This window comes from Schistocerca americana, chromosome 11, assembly GCF_021461395.2.
Source record: "Schistocerca americana isolate TAMUIC-IGC-003095 chromosome 11, iqSchAmer2.1, whole genome shotgun sequence".
NCBI classification, from domain to species: domain Eukaryota; kingdom Metazoa; phylum Arthropoda; class Insecta; order Orthoptera; family Acrididae; genus Schistocerca; species Schistocerca americana.
In genome coordinates this window covers 107,775,600-107,794,627 of record NC_060129.1, presented here as the reverse complement: position 1 = coordinate 107,794,627, position 19,028 = coordinate 107,775,600, and the positions used below count along the sequence as shown (strand labels likewise).

The window sequence follows — 19,028 nt, the reverse complement described above, 5'->3', positions numbered from 1 at the left end:
ACGTATCAATAATTGGAAAAATTAAGGAACAATTTCGAGCACAATTTGCAGATGATACGAGTTTGCCTCCTGCCATTCGCCTCTTTGCCCGACCATTCTAGTCGTCAGTTGAAAATGCTCCGAGTGATCTACAGATGGAACTGATCGACCTACAGTGCAATACAAGACTGAAGGACAAGTTCTTTGCAGTGCGAAGTACAAAAGAATTCTACGAAAATTTTTCACAACAAGAATTGCCACACCTGCACAAAGATGCCGCGAGACTTATGTCCATGTTCGAGTTGACATGTTTATGAAAGGTTTTCCTGGGTGATGAAAATGAATAAATCAAGGTTTCTACCAAGCATAAGTGATGAAAATCTTCACAACTGCTTGCGTTCGTCAATGAGCTGATCTTTCATGCCCGATATTAACTATATCATCCCTCATGACCAGTGATAAACGTGTTTAGATTTATTCCTTTCATAATTAAAAATTGTTTACTAACTGTGCATTATTGCATCATTCTGCTCCATGGTACATTATTATCAGGAAAATAGCTCATTAAACCGATTGTTCCAATGTATACTTACATTTAGGGTTTTTTTTATGTGTGAAGGGCTACGCTCAGCTGAGGTCGATAAACAATAACCTTCATCTAATTGTCGGTTATTATGCAGATTTTAGACGGAACTGATAATAGTATTGAAATAACAGGTGATCGAGACGTCTGCGGTTATCATTCTGTTCAGAGGTCAGTGAGACAAATTATGTGGGTGTAACTGAGGGCACCGAGAATTAGTTATAGGAAACCTTGCATTAGTTTAATGTTACTTGAAATCATGAATAAGGTTCGCTGGAAGTCGCTGACTGCTCTCTTTCTTAAATACTAGATCAAAAACGTTACGCGTATTTGCGTGCCGTCAGTCAAGCTGCCTTAATAAAAACCCACGGTTGTTAACTGTATTACTTTTCTTACTGGGTTAAACTGGTAACATAAAAGTAGACGTCTCAATGAGTAGATTGTGACAGTATTTTAAATGTTTTAATACGCAAAATACCTTCCCATGGTTGGCTTGCAAGCTGTGGAAAGAGCACTAGAATGCGCTGGTACAGAGTACCCCAGCAAGTGGATAAAGCGACATCTGTGCATAGAAACGTGCACTACATGAATGCTGACGGCTGTGGCATGCATGCTGTGACCCGGAAGTTGCACATGTGCAGGAGCACCGCACGCGTGCAGAATTTCTGGCCGGCCCCGAGAAAGCAGAATTTATTACTGTCTTAGAAAGCAACAGTAGATAATTTTCGGTTAACCCGGACTGGCTCAAAATTTTGGATACTGTATTGCAACTCTGGATCAAGATCCATTCTTTGTGGAACCGTATTCGGTAACTTTTTCTAAAAAATAGGCCGTACAGAATGAAACAGATAAGATTATGGAATGAGGAGTGGTATAACACAGTAACAGTGAATATATCAGTCCACTTATCATTGTAAACAAGGATGGAGGAGTACATGTGGCCATTGATGCACAAACTCTAAACAAAGTAAAAAGAGAGGTGCACAGGCCCGAAAATCTGGACAAAATGTTGCAAAAATTTCATAATGAGGGATTTAACCAGCTTCGACATAACTGCTGGCTATTGGCAAATCCCATTAAGTCTAGAATCGCATGAATATAAAGCAATCCTGTTTACCGGGAAATGTTATTGATACAAAGTAGTTCCATTTGGACTGAATACCTCTCTGGTAGTGTTTATTAGAGCTCTGGACTTTGTGTTAGGGGAGAAGTTGAGTTGCAGGTTAACTATTTATGTAGATGGTTTATTTATCTCCAACGAAATCTGGCAAAAGAAGCTCCAAACTGTTGCTCTTCAAGCAGGAGGCATCACTTTAAAATTATAGAAATGTGAACGTGTAAAATTAGAAATTAAATTCTTGAGCCATATAATTACTACTACCGGCATTAATAAGGACCTGGAGAAAGCTACGTGCCTTAGAAAAATTTCCCCAACCAAAAAATAGGAAACAGATGTAAGCCTTTTTAGGTTGGTGTGGATTTTACAGAAAATTTGTTAAGGGGGAACCCTTCAATAATCCACACTTGAACAATCTATAAAAAGATTTAGTGCTTTTGTTTGGACAGATGAGAGTCGGCAGGATTGTGAATATTCAAAGATTAAACTTTGACATTATAATGTTTTACATCACCCAGTACTGTCAGAGACTTTCAATATGAATACTGACAGTAGCACCTATGGGATTGGTACTGAAATTCTCCAGGAGATAAATGGTACAGGAAATTTAGCACATAGAACTATAGCTTTTGCCAGCAGGGCATTGACAGGAAACAAAAGGAACTACACCGTATCAGAGGAGGTAGCCTTGGCCATATTATGGGACCTAAAGAAATTTATAGATTGGTGGGGTTTTAAGATCATCACACATTGACCACAAAGCTCAAACATTCCTTAAAGATTGTTGCCTTCTAAATGGCAGGCTCACCCAATGGGCTTTATACCTGCAACAATTTAATTATGAAATCTGCTATGTAAAGGGTACAAAAAATTATGTGGCAATGAATTGTCCCAATGGTACTGATGAAGTACCCAAGGAATGCAATGGAGATGGAACTTTCCAAATTAATTACATGAAGAAGTTCAGGCAAAAATGAATTTGAACAGATTTGCAAAAGCATGCGATATCATAAAAATGAGCAACCAAATTGGAAATCTGTATAAGTAAATTTTGATTTTTAAAAGTATCTTGTATAAGAGGAAAGGCTTCATTACTGAAGAATGGATGGTGTGTTGGCCTACCCAATTTGATACAGATGTCAGATTATTTTCACTAGCATTGGGCCAAAAGAGTGTCTAGATAAATTGGCTAGTGTTATAGTGATTGCCAATAGTACGAGTCGAAAGGTAACTGAACGTATTAGGTCTTGTGACATCTGCCAGGGAGCTAAGGTAACCAATAGAACTAATCAAGGCCCAATGTAGAACATGTTACCTAAAGATACCATGGATTTACTGTCTGTGGACCTGTATGGACCCCTCCCCACATCTTCTGGTAATTGTAAATGTATTTTAGTGATTTTGGAAGTATTTTCTAAATTTATATAATTGTATCTCCTGAAAAAGGTGGATGATTCAGTATTGGAGAAGCATTGGAAAACCCAGTACAGTACTGCCCAATAATGGCCACAATTTAATTCCAAAACCTGGAAAGATGGAATGGAGCAGAATGGTGTAGAAACTAAATATATTTCAGCCTACCATCCAGGCAGCAACCCTGTTGAGCGGTATACGAGGGAAATAGCATGGTTATGTAGGACCTATTGTCACCATAACCACTGAGCGTAGCGCAGATTTGTATGTGAATTTGACAGTTTAATGAAGACCTTGCCTCATGGGTTTACTGAGTTCACACCTGGGGAAATTCTGCTCAATACTAAGAGCAAATGTTTAAATGAGGAAAAACTAGAGTTCCCACCATTTACAGATTTGGGATTAGCCCAGAAGAAAGAATTGGTAAAAGAAAAAACAAAGCCAAAACGAGATCTAAAAGGCACAATAGCAACCTGAAGTTTGCCGTGTTCAAAATTGGAGACTATGTTCTTCTGAAGACCCATGAATAATCAAGTGAACTTAACCACGAAATTTCTAAATTTATGTATATATAATGGGCTATTCACAGTACAAGGCACACCTCACAACAATGCCTACTATTTAATCTACCCAGAGTCGAAGAAGCTCCTTGATGCCCATAATGTAGTGGATTTCAAACTGTATGTACCTAGGAATGAATAAATGAAGAAATCATACCAGACTAAAAATGTATATTATGCTGTAGATGAAATAATGTATCTATCTTATGAGGCTACTATACTGCATTTAACTGTAATTTATGTTCTTATAAAAATGCTGTTACCTATGTAAAATTGCTGTTACTATCTTAGAAGTTTCAGATTCTAAAACCTGTTGTAAAATATGTGAAACCCTGTACTTTCAGTACTTTGCTACAAGCTACAAGCAAATGTTTCCAAATTGAAAAGAAATGTGGAATGCCTTAAATACAGAATGGGCAGCATAGAAGACTTGCCAAAGTGGGGAAAAAAACTATGTCTGTAATAGACTGCCAAAACCCAAAATGGACAGCCAATTGATTAATGTGATATGTAATTTGTTAATGTTGTCAAATGCAGTGCAATATGCTATTGCAGGTAGCAAAATTATTTTATTTTCATATCTGTTAGTGTTGTATGTGTTTTGCTACAGTTTTCAAAGAGGGACTGTGTTTCAAATAAAGGCAGTAAGAAAAGAATAGTAGGTTCAGTTTAAATATGTTTGTTTATGTAATATCAAAGAATGGACTACTATTATTAGAATCAGCATTGATAGTTTCCTCCTTTGTAAATTCAAAATCATGCCATAGGATGTGTTGCATGTTCAATGTCAAATTGCTTGTGATATTTGTAGGGGGTATACTTGTATGTGTATACCTACATTTCTTGAATGCTTACAAAATGCTACTCAATATTCTTGGCAATACAGATAAATTTTGCTTACTACTCAACTTACTGTTTCACAAAATGAGAGTCAGTTGTGACAGGTGTACATAGTTGAATAATGTTGCTTATGTCTTGCTCTGGTAATGAAGTGTATAGTGTTTTAATGTGTTTTGCAATGTATTCTTTTCATGCTCAACTCTGGATGAAGTGATTATTATTATCGACTGCTTGGTACGATTAAGGTGTTATTGATGTTTGCCTAGCAGGAATCTTCAGTGAACCCTGGATCATATGTAACATCCATTTTTGACCTACTTTGTATTGATATTTCTATTTGTAGAGTTGCTTATGTAGAGTGCTGTATCTGTCATATGCAGAGCGTTTTACCTGTCACGGAAATTCTAGACAATGTATACATATTTCAGTTATGTAAACTTTTTGAACAATGTTCAATTTATGCTTATGAATGTAAATAACTACTGGAATGATTGTTATATAATGTACTGTAAATGACTTGATCCATAGTTAGGGAATGCAGGGTTGAATGTGAAAGATGTGGGGAAGCCCTACAGCTACGGAAGTAGCCTGGCGGAATGGAAAAGGAGTGGTTAGCGCAAGCTGAAATGTGTCCTTTGCAACGGGTAGGAATCGGGCCTGACCAGAGCTGTGGTTAACATCTCGCTAGCAGTAGCAGAACATTGTAGTTCATATTCTTGGAGTGTTGAGGCAGAGGAACTTAAGAGTGTTACATATGGACCTCTGATGCTGCATTTGGTGATACCATTATCATGGCATTGTTTTCGGCCGTTCAAAAATATAATTCAGAGAATCTATAACAGGGCGAGGCCAACAGTACTGCCATGACTACATCGCCGCCATGTTAACAGCCACTGCAAATCACGCCACCAGTGCCACCAGCCTTCCACCAAAATGTTTATATTTGGCACTCTGTAAATGGACCAGGTATTTGTGAAATTTGGTTGATTTTAATAACAATCGTGGTGCTGCTAAAAGCTCTATATTTCACCTGTGATTATCCCAAATCACAAACCTTGAGAATCCTATCCTAGTGAATTTAATTCCGCATGTGCTAATTAATTATGAAAAGACTTAAGCAGCCGTAAAAATAGTTGTGATTGCTTTCTAATGTGTGGAGTTATTGTGTTTCAAGTTCAGTTTAATAATTTGAGAAATACACCACTTCCAGTGCATTTTTAAATCGCTCTGCATTAATTTTCTTAAATACTTTGTCTTACTTAGAAGCTGTCCAAAAATAGTAAAGTTGTTAGTTAAAAGAATAATAATAATACTGATTAGAAGTGAAAAAGATTATTAATTGTTGCATTTATGCACTTTGATCAGAATTACAAAGTTTTATTACTGTTCATTCCATAAGAAGGTGTTTTAACTTGAATTTAATGGTGGTGGCATTTGCCCAGCCAACTATATTTTGAGAGGGTTAAAAGACTACTTTTCAAAGCACATTTGTTATTTGAAGAGTTATAGTTTGTTGTGCTTCACTTAATGAATAATTATTGATGAGAATACTCACCATTTTCCATACACACTTGTGAAGATTTGTTAATGAGCATGGCTGTTCAAACCATGACACTTTGAGGCACTCATGTGCTAAACTAGTTCGTTAATGAAGCAAAGCAAAGGTCCCTCCAGAGCCAGTGTAGTTAGATTTGCATTCTGTTTAATTGCTTCAAACTGGGCTCAATAAAGAAATATTTACTGCATTAGCTACTTTAATGCAAGCTGGGTAGCGTTAAGGTATAGAGACCGTGTACTAGCAATGATGTTATATGGTATGATAATAATAGACCTCCTGATTTAAATCAATCACTTCATGCTCTGCCCTGTTCAATATTGCTATTAGTATCATGTGTGTTGGTGACTGGTTCTATTAACTGCTGCATCTAGTTCTTTCAAGGCAGGGCTTAATTTTTAAACTTTTAGGTGCCGTAAGGTGCCCCCCTTCTACCACTCCCCCCACTGGCCACGGAGAGAGACTTGTGATAAGACTTACAATGAGAAATTCTTTCTTAAATACAGTTCTGAAATTCAGGTTTTTAAACCATAATATCTTATAATCAAAAACATAACACCACAAGGTTCCACCATCTGCCGTACCAGTGTCACTTTGCTCCATAGTTCTGCTTCACACGTATTGGCACCAAGTCATACTCACGACATCACATTTTCAAATGCTGCCAGCCACAACGTTCAGTTTTTTTGTAGCTGCTTTATGAACGTGTGTTCAGTATTTATCAACAAGGCATTTAGCAGTTAATGACTAAGATATTCCTGCTCCATCTGGGTCTAGTACAATTTTGATTTCTCACATCTTCACGCAACGTTAATTCTGTGAGCATTTTGTACCATAGCAGCTGATTGTTGCGTCATGCCAGAGTTGATAACAATGCAAGATAAAGTTAAAACATTCCCCCCCTCCCACTTCCTCACCCTGAGGCTGCCGTAATCTTCCTCCTCTCCTCTCCTCTCGTCTCCTCTCCTCCCCACATCATGTTACACTGCCATGGGAAAAGACTATATGTAATGTTCTTCAGTCAGATTTTGTCATTTGAAACTTTCATGATAGTGAGTGAAAAAGAAATCACAAGTTTTATTTATACAGGTAATAAATAAATTCCCTTCTGAATGTAAAATGTAACTAATAGACTAAAAATATCTATGACTTAACTTTTACACTCGTAAAAAATTTAGTTGTTCCTATGTTACTAGCCAAAGAGAAAGGTCTTTACCATTTAATTAACATGAGACCCTAAGTGTAAAAATTGAACTGAAAAAACACTATTGTTCCCAGAATGAGATTTCCACTTTGCGGCGGAGTGTGCGCTGATATGAAACTTCCTGGCAGATTAAAACTGTGTGCCGGACCGAGACTCTAACTCGGGACCTTTGCTTTTTGTGGGCAAGTGTTCTTTATGTTATAATAATCAGGAAATGATAAACTCGTCATAGAGATGACAGATTTGTTCTTTTCCATAAGCCCACAGTGTCTTAACTGAGAAAAACATATTTCATGAGTAGCCGATGCAAACTGAATATTTATTTATTAAACCACAAACAATCAAAAGGGACCTGTTATTATAATTGTTAACACATTTGCTGCAATCTGACCGAAAAACGTTTTACATGTAGAATACATCTTGTAGGAAAAGCAATCAACGCATTTGGCATTGAGAGAGAATTATTACAAAAATAAACATGAACTTATATTAAAATCAGCTTCACAGTGAAGTCTACCATTTCAGTCAAAGTCACACTTATAACAATCATCCATCTTTGGCGAATATTTTACAAAAATGTCAAAGCTTCTTGAGTTCCATTATAGCTCTGTTAAAATTACTTTTTCATTTCCAATAACATACTGTGTATATAAAAAAATTAGTTTGTACGTTAAACCATTATTTAAACAATTTTACTTCAGCGGGCTGCACGAAGATGTTACACTGTTTCAAGCAGCAGTTCATAACTTCAAGAATCCCACATCTCAGTAGATTTTTAGCTCTATTTGCCGTTCAACAGTTAAACCAATAATGACCAATAAACTGAATCGGTCGGATTGAGTATTGATCTGTTAACTCATTCATGACAAAATTACAAATAATTCCAAATCAAGAATATCACATTAATAATAAATTGTACTGAGCATTAATTTTGAGATTACAGTTCTGTAGTTTGAAATATGAATTTAATTTCCCTTCACTCATAAAATAAGTCCTGTCAACGTGCAGTATATATCTTTGACCTAAGGGTATACAACTTTGTTTAAATATTTCCCTTTAAATTTTATTACACTTTCAACATAGCGTATTAACTTAAAATGACAATCATCTGTTATCCTGACAAAAGTCAGTGGCATATGACCAGTCAGTTTATACAGAATATACATTGTGTATTTATTGTTAAAAAGTACCTTTTTAGGATGTATTATTAACTGAACTCCTAGTTTTAACTAAGTTCATACTCAGTGGCTCAAATAAAGGAAGAAAAAGTAAGCACTGTGAAATTATTTCAAACACAATCAATGGAGATGGATTAAGAAAAACATTTCCATAATACAGAATTATCCTCATTATACATTATCACTTTGTGCTTTTGACTGTGTAGCAAGTGCAGAATGATATCCCTTCACCATCCAAGACACCCATTTTCATATCTAGCTACAGGTGGTCCCAGAAGTCTGATGCTTAATGAACTACAAACAGTGCTGATGTAGAGTGACGATCTCAGTGGTGTCATAATTAAGTTCATTGCAGAAATGCCATGTTCACACTCTGAAATCGACACTGCAATGCTGTTTATTATTGATACAAAATTTTTGAACATTGGTGGCTGTACAAGAACAGTTGGCATTTCTCCGCTTAGTACTGGTTTCAGACCCCGTTTGTACTCCCTGAAGTCCTTCATTATTTCAGAGGGCTATTAATCTTAAATCTGTCACACATTCGAAAAATCTCATTTTCTCCGTAAGTGATCGATATGTTTTTAGGCCAGAATTTCAGGTGAATGGCCTTCATGTAATTCATAACATCATCGTAGCTTTCGGATGCAACCTAGATGACAAATTATTTGCCAAGCTGTGATAAAACTGTTTATCAGGAATCTTAGAAATATTTGTGCTTTGAGAAAGTTTAACACATTGAAAGTTCATATTTTCCAGTGCAATGTTAGCTACATTTGCATGTTGTCCCATTGAATCAACCAGACTTTCAAACACTTTTAATAAAAGTGTAATGTCGTTGTGAGCTTGAACAAGGTTAACACTTGATCTTTCAAGCTGTAGGGATAGATCGGCCAACTCTTCTAAGGCATCAGACATTACAGCTAGGTTGGAGACGAAAGATGTAGATGACAATGTATTACAGAGCCCTTTGTAAGAAGACCGTTGTTTTGAGTCTCGTTTCGTGTCCTGTGATACTTCTAAAAAATGACTGTACAGAGCCCTGCAATCTTTCCACACAGCTTTTACTGCCAATAAACTGGAGGCCACCCCAAGTGTCAAACATATGACCAATTTTTAAATTTCTTGCTCCAAACCTTTAGCAGCAACTGCCAACTCACTGCTGTTTTTCGGAGAGCAGCTGAAGATATTTCTAACTTTATCCATGAATATTTTAAAATGATTAATTCCCATCACTTCTTCTATTGTGTTGTGCACGATGAGTTCTGAACGATGATTCAAACAATGCCAGATGAATAAGTTTGGAAACATCAGCTTTGCAAGGTCAGACTTTTTTCCTAACACGACAGAAGCTCCATCGCAAGTCAAAGTGATTAAATGGTCTTTCAAAAACTCACAGCCTAGTCCTAGTGATTCTAACTGCTTTAAAAGTTATTTCAAGATATCAGATGCTGTTGTGTCATTTAGCTCAAAAAGTGTCAAAGAAATTGTCATGGAGTTTCCCCTTTTAACAATGTTCTGAACTATACAATCAAAGCTTTTTTGTGTGAAAGAGAAGTGGCTTTATCCAAAAGAAGTGAAAGTTTGGAGTCACTTTTTATTAAATTATTTATTAGGTCTGATGTCATCTGGTCAGAAATATGAATCACTGTATTAGATCAAGCTACATTTGAACATAGTATTCGGCCCATATCCAAACCATTTTTAATTTTGAGATCAATTTCTGTCTCAAACTCATAAAACGGTCTATTTAACTTTGCTTGCTTATAAGGTGTCCAAAAACACGCCCAGTAACAACTTCTTGTTCCTTTACCTAGTGTAGATACACTTCTACAAACTTGGCCTTTTTTTAATAATTAACCACAGGTTTTTAGCTTTATAATCTGTACATTGTTCGACAGACCGACAATCTGGCTTTTCATCATCATTACAATTATCAATACTGTCTACAGATGTTTTGTCTGTATCCATATCCACCAACTTATAGAAATTTTCATTTTGCTACAATGACATAGGAGAAGGATCGTCTGATTTTTTGTTTGCATCGTCTTCTCCAGCCACAGCTGACGTCATGGATTCTACATCTAAACTGTGGTTTGTCTTTTAGATTTAAAGAAGTCACTAATTTTTGTAGAGAAATACGTAACTATTAAACTCTCGTGTCCAATCACAGTCTCGCTGTGTAAATAAACACTACGAGCAAACCGAAACAGTGCTGTCGGTTCTGAGCAGAACAACAACTGAACTGCAAGCGATTGACCTACATAGAGTGACTGAGTAATATCGTTGAACTTTAATTCCTAAAGTGCCTGTTGGATTGTCTGTTGGCTTCTCCGTGAGGCAGCGATGGCTAACAAGGTAAACTGATTCAAACTGAAAAAGCCGTAGACACGACCTGTCTGAATCGTGGACTACAAAGACTGAATTCACAAATGGACATACAGATAGGCGATTGTAACGTGAAAACCACTTATGAGATTTACATGTTTCTTTCTTTAACTCACAGACATATTCATTTACTATCTATTAGTATATATTTCGCTACTTTAGGTAGCACAAGAAATAAGCTGTGGCTATAGTTGTAAGTCAAGTCGCAAAAAAGTGGGCTGCCTTCGTGCTCTCTTACAGTATGCTACATAAACTATTAGAGCAAAATCATTTGATTTTTTAATGAATTGTAGACCTCAAAAAGAACCACGAAAAGTCAGCAAGAGCATATGTTTGTCTTTCATAGTTGAGTCACACTCACACTTTCTCTGCTTTGTGGGTGCCGAAACAGGTAATTTCAGAAGACAAAAATCGTCATTATTCTTCAACCTTAATCTTATATTTAGGTACATCTTTTTGAGCTCTACAGTTTGGCACTACGTAACGTGATGTAATTCTTATGGATTACGTAATGTATTTCAAGAGAGCATGCTGGCGGAAAACATTTTTACTTCATATAGCTCATGACATTTAAATGGCTGAACAGACTTTCAGAAATATATCTAAGAACCGTCCTGATTAAACCAGCTGTCAAGTAAAAAAACGGCTTTAAAATTGGAACTTTCGTTTGAGAACTATGTTGGGGCAGACAGACAGATAGACAGACAGACTTATGGGTCAAACATATACATGTCCGTTCTGCATTGGGAGTGTCAACCATGTTCTAACAAGAGTGCGGGCAGATAAAGACAAAGGTCAAGAGTGCCGTGCACAAAGGGACGTATCGGCTCGAAAGACTGCCAACTTTTAGTCATGTCTGTTCCATACGCACATTTGATTTTTAGCTGTGACATAAATTGCAACATGGAATGAAATGATTTCATGAAAGCAAATTATAAAGACATTCACATTCAAACATGGCTTACATTATTTATTTCTCATTGACACACATGAGACGTTGCCTTGCTACTACATCGCTGAGGTTGTTGGCAGTTGTAAACAAAAGGCGATATGTACCAATCACAACTTTGGAATGATACTCCACTTATCTTACACACACACACACACACACACACACAGTACCTCCTGCCCATCACATCATATTGGCGACCCATTGTCACGTTCACTTGTTCTGGTGCAGCGGAAAATTATAGTTACGTTTTGATTTAATACTATTTCAAATCTCCAGTGCTGTACTGTAAAAAAGGGAGAATTAGAAGAAAGGGAGTTTCTGGGAGGTGCCAGAACGTGTTCTGACCGAAATTAAGCCCTGATTCAAGGTACGTGTTGTTGTGAGGCATATGCTACTGTTTGCTATCTCATTGGCCATTTGTTTGACTTCCAAATTAGTACTACATTTATCTGCAAGGCTACGTTACTCTGTTGTAACGTGAACAGATATAAAGAAAGAGTTTTGTGTGTGTGTGTGTGTCAAGGAAAGTTAGGTTAGCCTTAGCACTGCCTTCTGCTTTATTACATTGTTTGACAAGAATTCCTAATTAGGCTGGTGACTAATTTTAATACATAACTAATATTTAATTAATAAGACTTGCTTTTGTGCTGGAGAACATCTGTTCCTCACTCAAATGTTTGGTGTTGGTTATACTCTGCTGGGGTGTTTCGGAAACAAATCCCAGTCTGTTTGTTCTGTTCCCATTGGGTTATCTCATGGTCACAATTTTCTCAAAAATTCCTCAGAGAGGTTTAATGTAATCACTGACTGCCATTTATGGTGGTCGGTGGTACCGTTACAAGCACTCCCTTTGGAGGAGCCCTCCTGCACCATTCCACCACATGTGGATGGCTGACTTGCTGCAAGGCTATGTCCTGTGTTCTGTGACATTTGTGCGGTTGCTTCGGTATCTCAGCATTTTCAGCTCTTAAGGAGGGAGGCAGAGCATTAGCTGGTAAAGACATTTCCAGCTGGAGTACATCATAACCAGACACACACTCTGGAGTCAGGTATTGAATTGTAAGGTGTATCCAGGAACAGATGTGCACTCAGATCACAATTCAGTTATGATAATGACTGAGCCAGATCGCTGGTCGATCATCAGCAATCGGCTTATCTTTGGTGCGTCCCCGGGCATGAGCATCTTTGCGTTTTCGGCTGGGGCGCGCGGGACGGCGAAAGGCAGTCAGTTTGGGGCGGCCGGTGAGACTGGCGGAGTTGTGGCTCGGGTGTAAGCACATGTGTGATGTCTGTTATGCTGGGGCTGTTTGTGAATAGTGAAACTCCTGTGGCGGTTACTGGTTGCCTGGAAGACATTTCGTATAAATTGTGCCAAGCCTCGCAGTGAGAGGGGAGTCCGGAGTTGGCCTAGATGTTTGTACAAATTGAGGTGCCTGTGTGAGAAGCACGGTGTGGGGCTGTTGGTTGCTTCGTCCTTCTGGGAGCCACCGCAAGCAGATGTTCGGTCGGAATGTGTACAGTTTGTGGTGAGCATAGTGTGAACAAGTACTCGTGGGATGTGCTCCCGGCCTGACTGTTGGCCTATGTTATTTGTGGGCGCCGACCCCTTGTCTGTTACTGCTTTCGGGTGTCCTGTAAGATTTCACAGCAAAACTGAGATTTTGGGGCATTCTGTGTTTCTGGCTCAGCCTCCGCCTAGTAAGGGGAAAGATTTGGAATTCCTTAATCCTGTAGTTTAAACATATAAAAAAAAGTATTTTATTCCCATTTGATGCCAGACAGATTCAAATTTAGTTTACCTGGTTATTGGCTTAACTCTCACTTCACGCACTAAATCAGCTGATATTGAAATTGTTTTTTTTTTTTTTTATTGCTGTTTAATGTCAGACAGATTCAAATGTAACTTCATTTATGTATTTGAAATAAATGTGTTGGATTGACCTTAATGAATTATGTGCAATCTAAGTAAGAGATCCAGTCCTTCATTAGTGCTTACCAGTGGCGTGTGGTCCGGGTTGTGACCCCCATGCTCGGACCAGTTCGTGAACTAAATTTTAAGAAAATTGTTATGAAAATTCAGTGTGTAAATAATAGGATACTGAAGTACACAGGAATGGAATAGGAATTTTAACTTCTTTGAGGCTCTAGATGATGCGATAATAAATGGCAATCACGTGAGTATTCACATTTGTCTGCGTAATCCATGAGACAGGAGTCATAACAACAGACTGCCGGAGAAACACCATCCAGGCACTACAGAAGCAACCAAGCGCCTATAAGTGCAATAGCTGAACAGCTCATGAATAGAACTTACTGAAAAAATAACAAAAACATGCAGAAGAATGGAAGACAAAGGTGACAATCTGTTTGAGAAAACTGAATTTGGAGTAAAGGATCGAGGGATAGTGGAAGGGATGTTCAAGAAAAATCAAGAGATCTTTATTGGATTTGCAGATCTTTACATGACATTTGACAGCATGAAACAGTGAGAGTGCGTGAAATTTTTTTAAAAGGTACATATAAGATATATGGAACAGCAGGTAACATAGAATATGTACAATAATCAACAAGAACTGGTATTCTGAATTAAAGATGGTTAAAGATAAGGATGCAGGTAATCTCCACAAATGTTCAGATGAACACTGAAGAAACATTGGTGAAACTGAAGAAACTTATAGCAATTTAATTAAAACTGAAGGTGAAAAGGATTTCATTGATAAAATTCACTGGTGATATTTCTGTGTTCACTGAAAGTCAGACTGAATCACCAGAATTGGTGAATGTAATAAACAGTTGAATGAGTGCCAAATCAGGATTAATGAATGGAAGAAAGAGGAAAGTATTGGGGTGTGGCAGAAATAACATTGGTGGCAAAGTTAACAGAATTAAGGACCACATAGTAGACCACTTGTAGGGACTCTGGTACACATCATGCTAATTTACGCTGAGGGTCAAAGCACGGTTGTTATAAGGAGTAATGTAGCATGGAATAACAGGAGATTCCTCGCAAAACAAAGTTACTAATATCACAGATAGGCCTTAATTTGTGTTAGACATACCTGAATGTATGCTTGGAGGACAGTACTGCATAAAAATTAATCATGGATTATGGAAAAACAAGAGGGGAATCGGAGCATTGTAAATGCGGTGCTATTGATGGATGTTTAAACTAGGTGAACTCATAACAGAAGAACTATCGAACATCTCTGCAGAATAGGTGAGGATAGTGTGATATGAAGAAAACTGTGACAAGTACAAGGGTCAGCAGAGTAAGTTATATTTGAAGGCATCAGGGAATAACCGCTGTGGAACTAGAGGTGGTTGCTGAGGTTAAAAACTGTAGGGAAAGACAGAGATAGGAATGCATGTAATTGGGAGCTCATGGCACTGCAAATTTGCTGCTCAGACAGACACACATTGTCAACATGTCTGGTTACCGAGACTGGCTGTTACAGAAGACTACAGTGGGGCAACCAAGGTGGTCCACACCCTGGCAAGCTGAGGCTCTGCTGGCGTTTGCTTCTGTTTGGTGATTGCCGAGTATATTTCTTGTGACTAACAGAAACTTTATAGCAAATTACTGGGTTCTTTCTCCTCTCTCATTCCTGACAAGCACCAAAAATGGTCTCATAAATGTGTGTGTATGAGTCTGACCTCTACTAGACCATTACAATACATCTAAAGTAATAGACATTTATCTCATCTGACAGTTTACACATTCAGTGCACTCATTTTCTCCCCATCACTAAATTTTCTGGGCATGACATTGTCTGAATTATTGAAACTTCCTGGCAGATTAAAACTGTGTGCCGGACCGAGACTCGAACTCGGGACCTTCGCCTTTCGTGGGCAAGTGCTCTACCAACTGAGCTACCCAAGCACGGCTCTCATTCTGGAAACCTCCCCCAGGCTGTCGCTAGGCCGTGTCTCCGCAATATCCTTTCTTTCAGGAGTGCTAGTTCTGCAAGGTTTGCAGGAGAGCTTCTATAAAGTTTGGAGGGTAGGAGCCGAGGTACTGGCAAAAGTAAAGCTGTGAGGACGGGGCTTGACTCGTGCCCGGGTAGCTCAGTTGGTAGAGCTCTTGCCCACGCAAGGCAAAGGTCCCGAGTTCGAGTCTCGGTCTGGCAGACAGTTTTAATCTGCCAGGAAGTTTCATATCGGCGCACACTCCGCTGCAGAGTGAAAATCTGTCTGAATTATTGTTGGCATTGGTTTGCTGGTCTTGGTGAATAAGACACTGAACTGTTGACAATAACTATTTTTCCTACCAACCTATTCTTAACTAACCTCTCTCCCATGATACTATGATCTTGTCGTGGAGATACCACCTCTGATTGTATGTTTTGATTTCATTCCCAGTTCACTTTGCTGACCCTCATTAAATCTAGACTGAGCATTTATACTTTGCTTTTCAGTATTTATATCTTACTTACCATATAATTGTGTGTGTGTGTGTGTGTGTGTGTGTGTGTGTGTGTGTGTGTGTGTGTGTGTGTTTTGAGGGAACTCACCGCATTTGAGAGACAGTGGCCTCATCAGGTGGAGGAGTCATGGGCCGCGCAGCAGCAGGTGTCTGGTGAGGGGCGCTGGCAGAGGTGGTGGTGGCAGCGGTGATGGTGGCGGTTCTGGTTGTGGTTGTGGTGCTGGTGGTGGTGGTCCTCGGCTCTGTAACGACTGGTGCACTGCACATACAGAGAGGCAGGGTGTGAGCTGGCTGGGCGTGTCCTCGTGGGGATGTGGAGGTGACTCACTATGGCCAGCACTGCTGAGGGACCATCCAAAAGGGGATAGGGCTCCAGTTAATACAAATGAATTACCAGTAAGCTAATAAAAATCAGTAGTACGATCTGAGCTTTCCATGGCAGTTGTTCAACCCCATACAACAGGTAGTTCAAATCTAGGTGCAGCCAGAAGGTACATACAATGCCCAATACTTGCATAAAACATAATTACAGAATTACTGGACATGTTAGCTCAGGTGCTATCGTCATCAAAACTATCCAAACGGCCTGAATTCCACTCCACCTAAATTGTATGATGATGATGAAGTCCCATATTCCTTGACAGAGTGTAGGGGAACAACGCACGCACCCACATAATGTTACTGTCTTGCAGTTCCTCTGATCTCTTTTCGATATGGGCATTTCACTCTACAAAATGATTACTACAAGACCCCACTTGAAGCAACTGATTTGTAACACTGAGTCCACAATCGGACTAATATCACGATAGTGTGAATATCGAATCCTGTTATAATTAGATGGCAGCTTGTAAACTCAAGTTTATTGCAATAAATGACTTTTTGGAAACTAAGTTTCAACTTGAAATTAAGTGACGAAAACATTTGTATTAAGACTACCATCCAGGATTCCAATTGAGCACCTATTGTCTCTGTTAACTAAGTACGAAAGATCTTAAATATCATTTCAGCCACACGTAAGCACTTGTGTGTGGGTGCATGTTGAAATGACTTGGCATTGTGTTCGATGATTCAAACCTAGCAACTAATAGGATTGTTAACTAATTGCAATAATACATTACATATCCAAATATAGCAAAATGAGAATCTGAACTGTTGAGAAAAAGTATTTTGTTCCTTTACTGGGATCTGAATCGACCACCTCTCATTCTTTTCTAACCACAAATACATGTTAAACATCTTCTTAGTTTAGCTGTAGCAGGATGTGCCCATATATGAACTGGAAATAACCTAATGGAACATTCTGTGTAGGTTGGAAATCTATCCCCGTGTGCTGCATGCACCATCGTTGTTGACTGCACACAAGATGATGATGATTATTGAATTCTTTTTCGCCACTTGCTACGAGGTACGTGTTTTAACTTTTCAAGCAATCATTTAAAGTTTTGTGTGACAGACTTGAAATCGACACCACGTGTCATAGTTGACAAGACATGCAGAGGTGATAAAAATCAAAATTGCTTTTCTCCTCTGGTTTTATGTACACGACACAATGAAAATCTTTGCAGACAACCATGAATACAATGGATGCTAATAACTATGGACATATCCATGGGAAGAATTTCGTAACACAAAAGAGCTTCATTACACCAGATGTGTACTGTTACATTCTGAGGACTCACATTAGCCTTTGATTTTACGTTTTTTGTCAGGACCAAACATTTTTGTTTTATGAAGGTAAAGCCAAATAGTTCAAATGTCCATCCAACCATCCTGTTTTAGGTTTTCCTTTATTTTCTTAAACTAAGCAATGCAAATACTGTGACCATTCCTTTGAAATGGCTCTATTTCCTTTCTAACATTTGAGAGCTGTAGATTCTACTTTGTCTCTAATGGTCTTGCAGTCGATGGGATGTTTGACACTTAATTACTTCTTTCTTTCTTTCTTCCTCGACATTTCCTATTGAATTAAAGTGCCACATGATGGCTAATTGGTCACATTTCATGACATTTGGCAGTAATCGATTGAGCCATACTGGTAAACCACCACATCAAAACAAACCAACTGCAAATGAAAAAATTATTTCCTGACGTAATTTCTTTGACACACTTACCACATACACACACAAAATAATACAACAGAACAAATACATTTCCAGAATACAAAAGGACTCAAAAGCTGAAAACTTACAAACACACACTGACTACACCACACAGAAAAGAACCAGATGGTACACCATGACCTACACACATAAGCAGAGCCAAAATAAAAAAAAATACCACACCATAACACACACACACACACACACACACACACACACACAAATGCGTACACAAACAGATCACAGATACTTCAATAATTACACTCGAAAATTTCGCAATAACATTCGATCTTTGGTAAAAACATTTGACAGTCGGCAACAGAAACCAAAACATTGCATTGAAACAATCTTTCAGTTCATAGTGCTGTGGAGTGTGGGAAAAAACTGCAAATTGGCATTCATAAGAAGAACAACACCAAAAATGCAATATGTAAGAAATTGTCCACACAACCTGTAAGTACAGTTCAAAACATTACTACTTAATAGGACATACCAACCACCAGAACTGTTTATAACCTATAGGCACAGTGACAAAAATGTAAATTAAATAGCTAACATATGTACATATTCCAGGCCACTGATAACGCCTTGCAGAAAATAAACTCGAAACGCGTATGGCACTAAAATTGTGTTTTATTCAGTTGCTGTCAGATGGTCCATAAGTAAAAATTATCAATATACTGTGATGCACAAAATACTTCATGCATCATTTTCGAAGGTTTAAACAACAATCCTTA

At 38.2% G+C, this 19,028-nt stretch overlaps 1 protein-coding gene and 1 non-coding gene across 2 annotated transcripts in view; one reads left to right on the top strand and one right to left on the bottom strand.

Moving 5' to 3' along the window:
* Positions 1-19,028, bottom strand: part of LOC124553332 (ankyrin repeat domain-containing protein 23-like) — an 89,306-nt gene that overhangs the window by 6,277 nt on the left and 64,001 nt on the right. The window contains exon 3 of the mRNA XM_047127209.1: positions 16,281-16,451. Coding sequence (XP_046983165.1) covers positions 16,281-16,451 — 171 coding nt within the window. The remainder of the gene's footprint in view (positions 1-16,280; positions 16,452-19,028) is intronic.
* On the top strand, positions 15,823-15,897 carry Trnaa-cgc. The gene has a single exon. It is a non-coding gene; the product is annotated as a tRNA-Ala (tRNA).